The sequence below is a fragment of the Bufo gargarizans genome, chromosome 3 (assembly GCF_014858855.1).
Source record: "Bufo gargarizans isolate SCDJY-AF-19 chromosome 3, ASM1485885v1, whole genome shotgun sequence".
Lineage (NCBI taxonomy): Eukaryota > Metazoa > Chordata > Amphibia > Anura > Bufonidae > Bufo > Bufo gargarizans.
Window position 1 is genome coordinate 51338452 of NC_058082.1, and position 16585 is coordinate 51355036.

A 16585-nucleotide genomic window follows, 5' to 3' on the forward strand; every position below is an offset into this window, starting at 1 on the left:
CGGACACGGAAACAAACAAAGTTCGTGTGCATGTAGCCTAACAGTCCAAGACCCTGACGACAAGTACTGGCTGCCTTTTCTTGCAAATAGGCCATAAACATTGATTAAAGGGTTTTCCAAGATTTTTTCAGCAGTATCTGACCAGCTGGTCGAGAAGGCACACGTTCTCGCAGTAGCACTGCGTCCTTTTCGCAGCTTACCAAGCACAGTGCTGTACATTGTATAGCGGCTGTGCTTGGAATCGCAGTCCAGTCCCATTCACTTGAATAGGGCTGAGCTGCGCCTAGACTGCAAGAAGACTGCGTTGCTACTGCAGAAGATCACAGAGTTAAGGCCTAACTTGGCAGATCACTACTGATTTCCAAATGGAAAAAAATATAAAAAATATAGAAAGCAATTAAGCCCCTTTGGCAGCACTCAGATATTTCTGTGCCAGTCAAATCAATGGCGGTGTGTTTAGAATATTGGGTCAAATCTTTGGTGGAAGGGGGCAAGGAGGTTTGAGCGGTAAGAAAATAAAAAGCAATCTGGACTCCATATGTTCAGTACTACTCTTGTATTTCTGCATGTAAGGCTACATGCACATGACCGTATTTTTTTTTTTTTTTGCGGACCGCAAAACACAAAGGATGACATATAGAAGCCCGATAATAAATTAGTGGCGAGATTACAGATTTTGCCAACATATCGCTGGATTTCTCCTTGAGCAACAAACCAACAAGTTGCGTTGTACATGGTAACAATGGGTTTATGCACTCGTCTTATTAAAGGGTTAACTTCATTTTTATGCAAATGATGTCACTTGGCTCCCTGCTGTGCAATACACAAAAGCAAACCTCGCCCTCCGCCGCGACGCTTTGTCGTTAAGCCTGCTGCCATAATCTTGGAGCTATAAAGTGATCACGCTTATCATCTCAACAAAACCTCTTTGTTTATCCAGACAGAAAAGTTCTGCAGAGACTTAAATATCAGCCTTGAGTATCATTGTGGCAAGTTTGCAATGATTTACCTCTCTAACTAGTGTGAGCACAGTAAACTCTTGTCTCTATCTAGCGGCTAACACTGCAGGAGAGACCCAAGGACAAGGACGGCTGTGTCTTCTAATTAGCTGCAACAGGTTAGAACTGAAACAACCCAAAAATTAGCCCATACCGACCACCGAGAACCCTGTCTCCTCCATTTAACAGGAGTAAATAATTACCTTCAGTACACGCAGTCTGAGGACTCTGGGGCGGACGGTGTGTGACTGCCACCAACAGGTCGTGTGCAGCACTGCAGATCCATACACACTGGTTACATTGATAACTACCTATTAACCCCTTAGGCTACCGGAGGTTTTTTTTGTTTTTATTCCCCATTTTCCTTGAGCCATAACTTTTTTATATTTCCGGTCACATAGCTGTATGAGGGCTTATTTTTTGCAGGACAGGTTGTACTTTCTAATGCCACCATTAATTATGGCATAAAATGTAGTGGGAAGTGGTAAAAAAAAAATCCAAATGGGGTGGAACTTGGAAAAAAGCGCAATTCCTCCACCGTTTTATGGGTTTTGTTCCCACAGCGTTTTGTTTACGACAAAACTGACCCATGCCCTTCATTCTCTGGTTCAGTATGATTACAACGATACCCCAAATGTATAGGTTCTAAATAGTGTAAAAATAAATGTAAACTTTGATAAAAAAAAATTTTTTTACATCACCATATTCTGACCCCCATAACTTTTTTATACTTATGTCTACTGAGCTGTTTACGGGCTATTTTTTTGTGGAACAATCTAGTTTTTATTGATACCATTTTCGAGTGTGCGTGACTTTTTGATCACATTTTATTACATTTTTTGGGGTAAGAGAAGCAATGAAAAAATTGCAAATCGGCCATTTTGACTCTTTTTCCATTACACTATTCGCCGTATTGCAATTTTTTTTTCTATTTTAATAGCATGGGCCTTTTGGGTCGCAGTGATACCCATTATGTTTATATTTATTGTTATTTAGGTATTTTTTTGTAATTATACAGAAACGGGGTGATTTAAACTTTTATTTTTATTTATTTTGTATCTATTTTTTTTAAAACTTTGTGATGATTTTGGGGCTCATTTATGGTAACAATTATAATGTTTCATTTTGTTCTATCATGGATTTTTGAAATGCCATTTAAACTCAATTTTGCTCATTTCTTATCATGGCCTGCCATCTGGTGGCCAAAATAAGAATTGCAGCATGAACACTTTCAGCCTCGTCAGCGAGGATGAAAATGTTCAGCGCAACTACTGATGCCCCAATTGGCCACACAGAGCATTGGCAGGAAGCACAGAAGCGTGAGCTTATGGCATTTTGCGAATTTAGATGCCATGATTTCACTTTGTCACGGTAGCTAAAGCATTTAATTACTACGATCGGCATTATTGCTGTTTGAAACAGCAGAGACTTGCTGGCCATGGCGCCCGCTGCATGTGTGAGCAAGCGCCATGTTCGCAGATCGCTCCATGTGTACATGTACGGCACAGGTAGCAAAGGGGTTAAAGGGGAATAGCGAAATATACAAGAATGACCCTCACTCTCTAAGCATGAGTTTGATGCAGATTCCATGCCAACAAAATGCACGGCGGCCAAGTGGAGACAGCTTCCCACTGTTTTCAATGGGAGGACCGGTTTGCAGTCCTACATCTTTTCTTGGCCCGGTTGCAGTAATAAACTGTTTCTCAGCCTCCGGTGCAGCCAGTTTCTAGGTGGGATTTGTGTCAAATTGAAAGGCAGCACTGCAGTTACCATCCCTGTCCACTACATAATGGACGGAGCTGTGCAGTTCTGGCACCGTGCTGGGTTTTGGACTCAAACTCATCTGATATTGATCCTGAGGATAGTCCATCAATATCAAAATCCTGGTCAGCCCCTTTAAATGTTAATTTCATCAGCTCGACACCATTTTTCAACCGTGAGCACACAGATCATAAAATGATCATACATAAGTTCTGTGTATAATCGAACAGTCCTATCCTATTTTTGGGGGGAACAAGGTGACAAAAAAAAATGTCGAATCACGCGGTTTCTCTTTTTTCTTTTACGGTGTTCACCACATAGGAGATTTTTTTTATATTTTAATAGTTTGGACTTTTCGGATGTGGCGATATGTGGGACTCTGTGGCCACCACCACCAATAATTTTAATACAGGGGAGGGCGCACTGCACCACCAATGTTTTTAATACTGGGGGGGGGGGGGCTGTTTCCAGGGACTATGACCACCCATCCAGCAGTGGTCGTGCACGCACATTATAGGAAAAGGCGATGGCCTATGCGCACTTCTGCCAGTTCCAGTGGAGAGAGAGGCTGCCACCTTTTCCTATAAGGGTGCAAGATAGGTCACTGCTGCTGGATTGCAGGGTGGTCATAACTATATTTCTCCAAAAACTTCAAACTACTCATGAAACGCTTATAATACTTCAGTATGTCATAGAAACATCCAACAAAAAGATCTAAAAACACTAAAGCAACACAAAAACTTTGTGAAAACCAACATTTGTGTGTCTCAAAACTTTTGGCCACAACTGTAAAGACCTATGTGAGGGCGTGTTTTTTGTGGGGCGAGCTGGTTTTTATTGGTACCATTTTGGGGTTAAAAATTTGACTTTTTATATTTTAATTGTTCTGACATTTTCAGATGCGATACAAATTATATTAATTTTTTGTCATTTATCTGCATGTGAAAAAGGGAGAAAGGAAGCGATTTTTTTTTTTTTTTATACATTTAACATTTAAAAAAAAAACATTTTTAGGCACCCTAAGGGACTTGAACATGCGATCACTCAACTCCTTATACCCTAGACTGCGTTAGTATACCATCAAAGTCTATGGCATTTCTGCTGGCTTAACAGTCAGTCTACTATGGCAGACCTGGGACCCTTCACAAGGCCCCAGGCTTCCATAGCAAACAATCGGCACCCTTCTATGTCACATGGAGGTGCTGATAGGAGGTCCCCTCTAACTGCTCAGATGACATGGTTGCTACTGACAGCAGGATCTGAGGGGTTAAACAACAAAGAGCGGCAGCATCTTCAATCCTGGTCATTGCCAGCGGGTGTCTCCCATTTTACACAGCTGCCACCTGCTGTTTATGGAGTGGGCTCAGCTCGGCTAAACAAATTTCATTCACTCGCCGTGTATAAAATCTGCAGTAGAAGGCTACTTTCACATCTGCTCTTTGCATTCCAATATTGAGATCCGGCACAGGATCTGAAAACCGGAGCAAAACACTTCTGTGTTTAATATATTAGGATGCATGCGTTCCGTTCGGATATGGTTGTATTAAATAGAAACAGATCAACCCGGATCAGTCACTAAAATCAACGTACGTCAAATGGTGACAGATCCGTTTTTTTAGGTTCTGGAAAAAAAAAAAAAAGTTCCAGCACCATTGACTTACATTGTTTTTAGTGCCAGATCCTGTTTGTTCTGTTTCGCACATCAGACGCAAAACCACAACTTGCTGCGGTTTTGTGTCCGGTCACAAAACTGAACTGAATGCACCCTGATCTGTTGTCCCTATTGACAATGAACAGGGACAAAATGAAAGGGTTTTGAGAACCTTTGCCGGATCTCAAAACTGGAATACAAAGCGCAGATGTGAAATTAGCCTTAATTGACAGTAAAAAGTGACTTACTTTTTGGTGGCGTCTCTCATAAACTCTCGTTCTTCGGCTGATATTTGCTTGCCAGTTTTGGGCCGTTGCTTTGTAACCTTCATTCCAGAAATGACATTGCTATAAGAGAAAAAAAAAAAAAATAATAATATATATATATATATATATATATATATATATATATATATATATATATATATATATATATATAAATAGGCAAGTCAGAATGAGCCACAACAGTGTATAGAACACAAGATGATCTCTATGCAATCACCCATCACAATTAAGAAGAAAAAATAATCTCAAGATGTGATTACCAAGGCAGCATCCAGGGAAAAAATAAAATTCTAGATCCCTGTCAAAAGGATTATCCCAAAAATTAAAATAAGCCATCATATAGTACATGGCAATCTCTTTCTAACAAAGCTGGAACCAGCCCCGTACCTCACATGGATCCAGAGATCTCCACATTCATTCTATCAAGTTGACAGCTCAAGGGGAGTGTCTTTTCTGCTGCAGCTAAGGGGGCGTGTCTCAGCTCTGCCTATCACAGCCCAGGAGGCGTGTCTCAGCTCTCCCCAATCACAGCTCAGGAGCCAGTTGAAGGGTGACACTGAGCATGTGCGACCATCTCAATGAGCTGGACAAAGAAATTAGAAATAGAACAAACAGCAGGTGGCTGTTTTCTTGGATAACAGTGACTATACAAAATTTTTATTACATGCAAATACAAAAGGATTCAGATCCAGGGGCTTGTTTGAAAACGATAGAATGTTTTTCGTGGGACAACCCCTTTAAAGGGGTTCTCCAGGAATTAAGAAAATGTAAATATTTAAATATTACTTCATTATAAATATATTGCCAAATACCTTACATTAGTTATAATGGCTTATTTTGTCTGGGGAGCAATGATTAGGAGAAACAAAATTGCAGCAGTCCTATTAGTGCACACAAAACCTGTCCTAATCACACAGGAGGACAAGTTACTTCACAACACTGAAAAAAAGAGCCTCCTCATCCTCCTCTCTGCTTGTCAGAGATTATAAACACAGTTTAATATGGTCATCAGCTGAATCTCTGTAGGAATAGAGCTCATGAGCAGCAGCACTTGTATAGAGTCTCCATTACCACAGTCTGTTCTGTCCCTCCTCTCCGTACTTCACATCTCCTCATGAAATCCATTCCTACAGAGAATCAGTTGCAGATCTTCTCATCTGTATTCAGGATCGTAATCCCTGACAAGTAGGAGAGAAGGATGAGGCAGCTCTTTATCTCAGTGTTGCGAAGTAACTTGTCCTCCTGTGTGATTAGGACAGGTTTTGGAGGAAATATCTTTTTGATGTGTAATCTGCTAATAATATATATTGCTGAACTTCTTTCTAGTGAATTTGGTGTGCCAGGAATGCGAGTCACAGAATTCCTTCCCCCCCCACGCCGGCCGAACTGCTAAGAGTACCGCCGCAAGCGGCCAGCAGGTATCAGGGACATTTGCACGAGTACAAGTACTCTGCAAATGTCCCGTATCGGTTCATGCTAGGGGCGGGCAGCCGTGGACGCAGATTTAGAAGCGGTCAGCGCACATGACCGCTTCTATGACGTCACGAAATACCGCGGTATTTAGGAAACAGCGATATCGACATATCGCCGTTTTTTTAATACCGCTGTATATCGCGATACCGGTATATCGCCCAACCCTACTCTGACAACAGCCTAGCAAGTGTGCATCTTGGGAGTTGTAGTTTTACTACAGCTGGAGTGCCAAAGGTTAGCCATCACAGGTATAGCCTATAGGATATAAATAGAATATATTGTGTTATATGAGCAAGATGGCGGCTCACCCCTACCTGATTCCTAGATTTGCCTACATTATACAAAACCCCAATAAAACTAAATTTGTCTTGGTAGCTAAAGCACTATAGTGACCAATACATGACCTGTGCGCAAAGCATGCCTCGCTTACACCCAGGGGACTCCGCTATGGGGTGACTGTAAAATATAATTAAAACAGAACATAAAGAATGTAATTAAAACACATAAAAAATGCTGAAAGCTGAACTATATAGTGAACTACAGGATGCTTCACCCAGAAGCTCAGAAATTAAGCTGTAATAGGAGTGATTTCACACAGAATATGTAGAGAGGTGGAACAACACTGACATCCAGTGGTGAAAAGAGGAATTTTTATTTTTCTAGTCAACAATCCCTGAATTACAGTATATGGGTCTCGGAGGGGCTATTCACACTGTTTGCTAGGAGTGCACCACCAAGATGGAGGGTACCGCACCTCCAAATACATACTGCAAAAATCAGTGCCGTATACAGCTGGATATATTATATTTTTTCAGCACTTTACATTCATTTATGCAGTTAATACAGCATTAGTAATCTTTAGGATAGTCAATGTTTGCAGAGTCCTGTTACACTGTGTTTGGTTTATGATTTGTATTCTCAGCCACAGCGACATGCACCTGCTTATTTGGATGCGCTGACGAACTTTAGGGGAGATTTATCAAAACTGGTGTATAGGAAAACTGGCTTAGTTGCCCATAGCAACCAATTAGATTTCACCTTTCATTTTCCAAAGGGGCAACTAAGACAGTTTTCCTTGGTTTGATAAGTGTATAAATATATATTTCGTCTGTGGTTATGACTGTCGCGTCCCCACCAGACTGAGGGCAGACGCCCAGCAGCTCCCAGCACAGCCCGTCTTCCTAGTCCGTGCAGAAAGACGCATGTCTCTTAGCTGTGGCTCGGAAAAGATCACTGCTAATGAACATTTCAGCCCAAGATTTCTACTATAAATATACGATTTCCCTAAATATAAGTATATTACAAAAATGTTCCATATCCCTGTCCCTACACATTAGCAAAAATAAATAAATATGACAGTTACACTTTAATAATTGTAAGAAATCTATGAATTTAGAAAAGATTTAGGCTACTTTTACATTAGCGTTTTTTGCAGATCCGTCATGGATCTGCAAAAACGCTTCCGTTACAATAATACAACGGCATGCATCTGTCATGAACGGATCCAGTTGTATTATGTCTTCTATAGCCATGACGGATTGATCCGTCTTGAACAACATTGAAAGTCAATGGGAGACGGATCTGTTTTCAATTGTGTCAGAGAAAACGGATCCGTCAGTTTTGTGCCAGGACGGATCCGTCTTGCTCTGCACCATATCGCGGACAGAAAAACGCGGCAGGCAGTGTTTTGGTGTCTGCCTCCAGAGCGGAATGGTGACTGAACGGAGGCAAACTGATGCACCCTGAGCGGATCCTTTTCCATTCAGAATGCATTAGGGCAAAACTGATCGGTTTTGGGCCGATGGTGAGAGCTCTGAACGGATCTCAGAAACAGAAAGCCAAAACGCCAGTGTGAAAGGAGCCTTAGGGTCCATTCACACGTCCGTTTTTTCTTTCCTGATCTGTTCCGTTTTTTGCTGAACAGATCTGGACCAGATCTGGACCAATTCATTTTCAATGTTTCCTGAAAAAAAAATCTGACATTGTGCTGTCTGTTTTTTTTCAGGACCTATTGGAAATGAATGGGTACAGAACTGGTCCAGATCTGTTCAGCAAAAAACGGAACAGATCAGGAAACAAACAACGGACGTGTGAATGAACCCATATGTGTGTGTCCTGGAAATGCAGATAATAATGTACAAGTCTAAAAGGGAATAAAAGAAACATGTAAAAAGTGGAGCGGTTACTGTATATTTAGTGCCATGAAAAAGGTTGTCTGGGAATAAATGACATTTCACAGGAGCCCGCAGCCACACTTCCCTGCTATCTGCAGCTCCGGCTGCAGTGTCTCCAGGTCCGCGGGTTGTTTATTTCATATGCTCCGCTGCAGCCAATGACTGTTGTCCACAAGAGACACATCTCCACTGAAGCTAGTTATTGGCCACTGCAGCAGAGCAGATGATCATGCCCATGGAGGGGACGAATTAAACAAGCCGCTGACCAGAAGATGGAGATGCAGGAGCCGGCACGCAGGACCAGAGCGGCAGGTAGTAGGGGAGTATGTAGCAGGATCCTGTGAAAAGTTACTCATTACTTATGACAACACCTTTACTGTGTCTTCCTGTCATGTCTAGGAGTTCTGAAATGACTGCAGACATGCCTAGTAGTGAATTTCCTCCTGTGCTCTTTGGAGGAGGAACTTACTACTAAGTACGTGCAGAACAGTTTCAGACATTGTAACTAAAGGCTTTGGAGCAGCATGAAGATATCTAGTATAAAAACAGGAGAGAACACAGGAGAGGTGAGAACTGATAATCTGTCATCACTAGAACACCCTGCTGATCACTGTTTATAGTACAAGGACATGAGAGGTGAGAACTGGATTTTCTATCACCACTAGAACACTGCTTATCACTCTGTATAGTATAAGGACAGGAGAGAACACAGGAGAGAAGAGATATGATTACCACTGCTAGAACACCCTGCTGATTACTGTTTACAGCATAAGAACGGGAGAGACTACAGGAGAGGCAAGAACTGATTATCTACCACCACTACACCACTCTGCTGATCACTGTTTATTAGTATAAGGACAGGACACAGGAGAAGTGAGAACTGATTATCTATCATCACTAGAAGACCCTGCTTATCACTCTTTATAGTATAAGGACAGCAGAGAGCACAGGAGAGGCAAGAACTGATTATCTATCACTGCTACAACACTTTGCTGATCACAGTTTATAGTATAAGGACAGGAGAGGGGGAGAACTGATTATCTATCATCACTAGAAGACCCTGCTTATCACTCTTTATAGTATAAGGACACATCTCTTTGTTTTACTTTATTTATCTAAACTTGATCGCAGCATCTGAGGGGTTAGGGTACTTTCACACTAGCATTTTTTTATACGGCAAGCCATGTACAAATGGAAAGCTTTTTCCGGACCGATATTTCACCGGATGCGTCTAACGGGTCCGGAAAAAGAAGCTTTCCATTTGTACATGGCTTATCCGGTATCATCCGGAATAAAGGATCCGGTATTTAAAGATCAAAAGTATCAAAAATAGCTCCTCCTATGTCACGGCGCATAGGAAGACCGGATCTGGCGATGCGGCATTTTGCGGAACACTTGGTACCGGATCCGGCATTAATACATCTCTATGTAAATTAAGGCCAAATTCAGCAAGTGCAGTATTGTTCCGGGATTTTGGCCGGAAAAAATACCACAGCATGCTGCGGTATTTTGTCGAGTCAAATACCATACAAGGGAACGGATTGCTTTCCATTCAGACAGCATTAGGACAAAACTGATGCGTTTTTTTCTGGTATTGAGACCCTTTACCGGATTTTAATACCGGAAAAGAACAACACTAGTGTGAAAGTACCCTAAAATGGCCGGTATTCGAGTTCTCGGATTCTGGTCACAGCAGGCAGGTTTCAGCTGTATAGCACCGTTGGAACCCACTGTGCACGGGGTCGGTTCATCTTGTCAGCCCAGTCCGTTCAATCCTTACGCACTTCAGACTTAGGGCTCTTTTACAGGAGCGTGTCCCTTGTGGGAATTGTGCTCCGTGTTAGAGAGGGATTGTGCGGGCTGGAATACAGAAGCGCACAGTGTTATTATGATTGATAATGCTGTGTGCCTCGGCCTGACAGCCTTATGTCAGTATGATTCAGTTTCAGAAAGGTCAGGCAGAGCCACACAGCATTATCTATCATAATAATGCCGTGTGCTTCTGTAGTCTAGACCGCACAATCTCGCTCTCACACGGAGCGCGATTCCCACAAGGGACGCGATCGTGTGAAAGAGCCCTTACATCCAGGTGTGCAAACGTACATGTGGATCTTTTTGCTGGAATGGTTCTAAGTATTTTTGCTTTGTTACAGTAGATCACTACTTCAATTGTGTTACATCTGTGGAAGGCAACTTTGGGGATGTCATGCATTACAGTGGCTGGCCTGGAGTTTACGTCACTTCACTGAACAGATGCATGGGTACAGTACAATCCTCCCAGGCACCATGTCACACCTACAGGGGTCCATTACGCTGACATATGGGGATGTGCTTGGCATTGTCATCAGCAATTGAGGTTTAGCACCCCACCAAACAGGTCTGCATATGCACAGCTTCACCAGTGTGTGACTGTCACATGAAGGGCGTGTGACAATACATGAAAAGGTACATATGATGAAGTACATAATCCTAACCTGATATTATCACTGCCCTTTCTTCTGATTTCCTCTGCCATTTGTTTGTGCAAGCGCAACTGCCGGAGTAGTTCAGACTCCACTTGTTTTTGCTGGGATGGATACGATGATGCCACAGCAGATGCCGCATCGGCCAGCTCTTTACTCACCGGCTGCTGCCTAGAAAGAAAAAAAGAAAAAATCTGTGTGTTTACAAAAAGAAGACAAAAAAAAAAAAAAAGTTACGATCATGGGGGGGGGGGGGGGGGGGGCGCTTCCTGATAAACACACATCAGGAAATTCAGCCCAATTATGTCATATCCACAGAACATGCATGTCCTATACATCGGAGGTTTCTGACTTGATAGCTTCAGGGGACCCAAATTTCCTGACAGGGTGCTGAGAGGAGGAACACCCATCTATCAGACATTGGTGGCAACAAGCAGCTGGAATAATGCTTACGGGAATATAACAGTTTCAATAAAGGTATAAGATAAAAGTTTGTCCTGGTCATGTGATGGGCACACAGGTGCAGCACTGGTTCCAGTACAGCTATCAAGCTGTCACCTGTGTGCCCATCACATGACCAGGAGAGACATTGAAAGCAGCTATAGAATGACAGCAAGCCGAGATCTTGAAATCCAGAAGATCATGAATACGGAAAGTATTACAAAATTGTATTACTTTTCGTTATATGACAAAGGGCACGGGCCGTGTGAACTCGGCATCGCAGCGCGGACATATTGACTTCAATGGGGCCGTGATCCTCCACGTGGCGAACGTGCATTTCCACGGGCTTCCGGGTCCGTGCCTCCACGCTGGTGAAGATAGGAACCACTGATGTCATTGGGTTTGCACCAAGATGCGGCGCTCACAGGGCCGGTGCACGTATTTTGCGGACCAGCGGTTTGCGGTCCGCAATACGGGCACAGCAGCACCCCGGTCATGTGAATGCGGCCTTATAGTTTTGCTCGACCTCTGCTCGGGCTTTGGAAAAAGCACCTAACAGTTGAGCCCGAGCAGAGCTCAGGCAGCAGGGTGAGGGATGCTTTAACCCTTCAAATCTCGGGATAGGCAGCAGCTAGACATATTGACCTCGTATTGTTTGAAAGCTGACAATCTAAGTTTTCAAACAAGACAATTATCCTACTTCAGGAGATATGGGTGGGCAGGAAAGCTGCAGAAAGCGATAGCAGGTTTCAGCTGCTTTCACTCCCAACCTGAATTTGCTTTCCTGGGATTAACCCTTTAACACAAAAATGAATTAGTGTCCTCCAAACATACTTGCATACCTTCATGAATAGAGATGAGCGAACTTCTGTTTTAAGTTCGGCGTCTAAAGTTCGGGGGCGGGTTAGCGGAGAATCCCGATCTGGAACCGGATATGGATTCCGACTTCCGTTGTGGTCCGTGGTAGCGGAATCAATAATCGGCCATTATTGATTCCGCTACCACGGACCACAACGGAAGTCGGAATCCATATCCGGTTCCAGATCGGGATTCTCCGGTAACCCGCCCCCGAACTTTAGACGCCGAACTTAAAACAGAAGTTCGCTCATCTCTATTCATGAACTCTCTGCTTAGTCAATGTATGAACACAACTTGCTCTGGCGATCAGCAGTGTAGTTCTTACACCAGGCACTACTCAGTAACCTCATTTAGGCCCCTACACACATGAATTTGCTTTGCCTCTTTACTCCAAAAAACAAAACAAAAAAAAACACACCGGTAAAAATGCATAAACAGCCAATCGGTGGGGTCCTGAGAGATTGACCAGATATTGTTGTCATATCCTGAGGATAGGCCATCAATATTAAAATCCAGAAATATTCCTTTAAGACAACCCAAAGCTCTCAGAATGCAATGTAGCAGAGAGAATTACATTACAGCAGCTCAGCAAGCAGTCACTTGTGTGTTGCCAGCTGCAGAATTGTGAATTCAGCTCTGGACTTAAAAAAGGGTGGAATTCAGGATCAATCAGAAAAATGTATAATTTTTATCATCATTAGGACAAACATCTTACTCGTCCGGGGAACTTTCTTCTGCCACCATCTGGAACATTCTGCTGGCGCTTTCTATGTTGTCGGTGTTCTCTTGACTATGTTGTTTGGCCTTTATCTTCTTCATCGCCTGGAACTTCTTCTTTGAGCTCACTTCTACTTTCATGCCGCTCAGCAAGCTAGCCAAGGTATCCTGCTTTGGTGGCTGGGGTGGCTCTGCCTTGTGTGGCAGCGATGACTTGTCCTCAGCCTCACCAGATGGCTTCCCTGTGCCATTATTTTCAGGCGGGGATTTCTCAGTCCAGACGACTCTGCCAACCGAGAGCCGTCTACAGACCAGATCCGCATATCTACAGGAACAAGACACCAAGATCTACATGAACTCACAAAAACACCAGCAGCACAATAATGAGGAAAGAAATCACTGGGGCGCCTAAAGCCAAATAAAAAAATCAAATGTACTATATATAAAAAAGCGTCTACACTAGCCCGCTGGCTCACCGGCCGCAGCGACCACACTAGCCCGCTGGCTGACCGCCCACACTAGTCCGCTGGCTGACCGCCCGCAGCGCCCACACTAGTCCGCTGGCTGACCGCCCGCAGCGCCCACACTAGTCCGCTGGCTGACCGCCCGCAGCGCCCACACTAGTCCGCTGGCTGACCGCCCGCAGCGCCCACACTAGTCCGCTGGCTGACCGCCCGCAGCGCCCACACTAGTCCGCTGGCTGACCGCCCGCAGCGCCCACACTAGTCCGCTGGCTGACCACCCGCAGCGCCCACACTAGCCCGCTGGCTCACCGGCCGCAGCACCCACACTAGCCCGCTGGCTCACCGGCCGCAGCACCCACACTAGTCCGCTGGCTGACCGGCCGCAGCGCCCACACTAGCCCGCTGGCTCACCGGCCGCAGCACCCACACTAGCCCGCTGGCTGACCGGCCGCAGCGCCCACACTAGTCCGCTGGCTGACCACCCGCAGCGCCCTCACTAGTCCGCTTCTTATTTTTTAGGATTGCTTTAGAAAATGAAAGCAAGAAACTGGTTGCCATGGGCAGCTACTCCACCGTTCCTGTGCGCCGAACATTCTAGCTCCCCGCAGCAGGCACTAGAGGTCACCACCACTGACCCAAGGAAACAGGGTTAACCCTTTGTAAATCGTGCAGCAGCCCTCTATGGCAAGTCACGTGACCATGGGTTCATACTGGGTCCCTGCAATTAGACAAACGGCGGAGCTCCCTCTGAATCTGCCGCCTTCTATCCCATGGGAGGCTACCTACCTGTGACCGGTCAGTCGCCCGCCGGAGATGCCGGCTCCGTACAGTGACAGCACAGCCCGCCGATACATCTCCAGCCCTCACTGCCGCACGGCGTGACCGTGACCTGGGGGAGCACAAAGCAAGGGCGCACGTGTCCCGCACGAACACTGCGCCGGCTGGAAACAGGAGCTGTGTGAAAGCGTTCCCTCTGTCACACGGGAACCCCGTACAGAGATAATCAGCATCTAATGTTAAAACGAGTCACAAAAAGGCGCACACCGTGGGTAATAATAAGTACAGTGTTCATCCATAACTAAGGAGACATCACATATGGTGACACAGCTATTATTGTCTAGTCTGCTCCTGAAAACCGGGCTGTGATTGGTTGCTATGGGCAACAACAGCAAAAAAAAAAAAAAGTTTTTTTTATTCAGATTAGTTTAATAAATCTGACCCTTACCCCGGGTGATTTTCCATTTTTGCATTTTCATTTTCTTCCCTGTCTTTTTGGAGCCATAACTTTTTTTTTCCAGTCACATAGCTTGTTTTTTTGAGGGACAAGTTGAACTTTCTAATGCCAACATTTAATATTGCATAGGACGTGGTGGGAAGCTGGAAAGAAAAATCCAAATTGGTTGGAATTGGAAAAAAACATAATTTCACCACGGTTTTATGGGTTTTGTTTCTACAGCGTTCCCTTTGTGGTAAAACTGACCTGTTACCTTCATTCTCTGGCTCAGTACGATTACAGCGATACCACATTTGAATAGTGATTCTTGTGTTTAAGCAGAAAAAAAATACAAACTTTGGGGGAAAAATAACTTTTTCTTTTGATTGCCATATTCTGACCCCATAACATTTTTACAGTTACGTCTACAGAGCTGTTTGGGGGCTAATTTTTTGTGTGGTGATTTATACTTTTCTGTGACACCATTTTGGTGTATGACTTTTGGATGTGGTAATGCCTATGTTTATTTATTTATTTTTATTTTAGGGAAAAGGGGGTGATTTGAACCTTTATATTTTTTAATTATTTTTTATTTTTATAAACTTTTTTTTAACTTTTTTTAAGTCACCCTAGGAGACTATAACATGCAATTATTTGATTACAATTTGTATAAGGCCTCCTGCACACGACCGTTTTGCGGGACGTTAAAAAATACTGTCGTGTGCAGGAGGCCTAAGGCCTCATGCACACGACAGTATTTTTTCACTGTCCGCAAAACGGGGTTCCGTAAGGCCTCATGCACACGACCGTTGTGTGCATCCGTGGCCGTTGTGCCGTTTTCCGTTTTTTTTTGCGGACCCATTGACTTTCAATGGGTCCGTGGAAAAATCGGAAACTGCACCGTTTGGCAGCCGCATCCGTGATCCGTTTTTCCTGGCCGTGAAAAAAATATGACCTGTCCTATTTTTTTCACGGCCAACGGTTCACGGACCCATTCAAGTCAATGGGTCCGTGAAAATCACGGATGCACACAAGATTGTCATCCGTGTCCGTGATCCGTGTCCGTTTTTTCGTCCGTGGGTCTTCCTTGTTTTTTGAAAAAAAAATCTAAGTCAAGTTTGCCATTGAAATGATAGGAAAAAACGGACACGGTTTTTTTTCACGGTCCGCAAAAACGGGATCCGTGGGTCCGTGATCCGTGACCGTTTTTTCGTCCGTGGGTCTTCCTTGATTTTTGGAGGATCCACGGACATGAAAAAAAAGTCGTTTTGGTGTCCGCCTGGCCGTGCGGAGCCAAACGGATCCGGCCTGAATTACAATGCAAGTCAACCAGTAGGAGGAGCTCCCGGCCGGTCACAGACATCGCAGCAGCAAGCAGGTAAGTATGAATCTTCTACTGTTGTACTATTGCTAAGTAACCATGGCAACCAGGGCTGCAGTAGCTTCCTGGTTGCCATGGTTACCGATCGGAGCCCCAGCGATTAAACTGGGACTCCGATCGGAACTCCGCTGCCACCAATGATGGGGGGGGGGGGAATGGGAGGCCGCACACTGCCACCAATGGTTGTTACTACTATAGAGAGAGGGGGGGCCGATGGTGGTTGGCACACTGTGCCACCAACGATTTTTAACTATAGAGGGAGGAAGGGGGGGGCGATGGTGGGCGCACACTGTGCCACCAACGATATTGAAACTGGGGAGGGGGGGGTCTGCCCCCTGCTGCCTGGCAGCCCTGATCTCTTACAGGGGAATATGATAGTACAATTAACCCCTTTAGGTGCCGCACCTGAAGGGGTTGATTGTGCTATCATATCCCCCTGTAAGAGATCGGGTGGTGCCAGGCAGCAGGGGGCAGTCTTGTACAAAGTTTGCAGTGTATTCTAACTAGAAGCGTCCCCATCACCATGGGAACGCTTCTGTGTTAGAATATACTGTCGGAAATGAGTTTTCACGAAGTGAAAACTTAGATCAGAAAAAGCTTTTATGCAGACGGATCTTCGGATCCGTCTGTATGAAAGCAACCTACGGCCACGGATCACGGACACGGATGCCAATCTTGTGTGCATCCGTGTTCTTTCACGGACCCATT

General features: G+C 44.5%; 1 protein-coding gene across 1 annotated transcript in view; it reads right to left on the minus strand.

Moving 5' to 3' along the window:
• Positions 1-14249, minus strand: part of MRPS31 (mitochondrial ribosomal protein S31) — a 63169-nt gene extending 48920 nt beyond the window's left edge. Inside the window, exons 1-4 of the mRNA XM_044286088.1 lie at positions 14070-14249; positions 12818-13144; positions 10816-10974; positions 4659-4757 (exon numbers count right to left, since the gene is read on the minus strand). Coding sequence (XP_044142023.1) covers positions 4659-4757; positions 10816-10974; positions 12818-13144; positions 14070-14137 — 653 coding nt within the window. The 5' untranslated portion in view covers positions 14138-14249. The remainder of the gene's footprint in view (positions 1-4658; positions 4758-10815; positions 10975-12817; positions 13145-14069) is intronic.
• Between the last annotated feature and the right edge of the window lie 2336 nt (positions 14250-16585).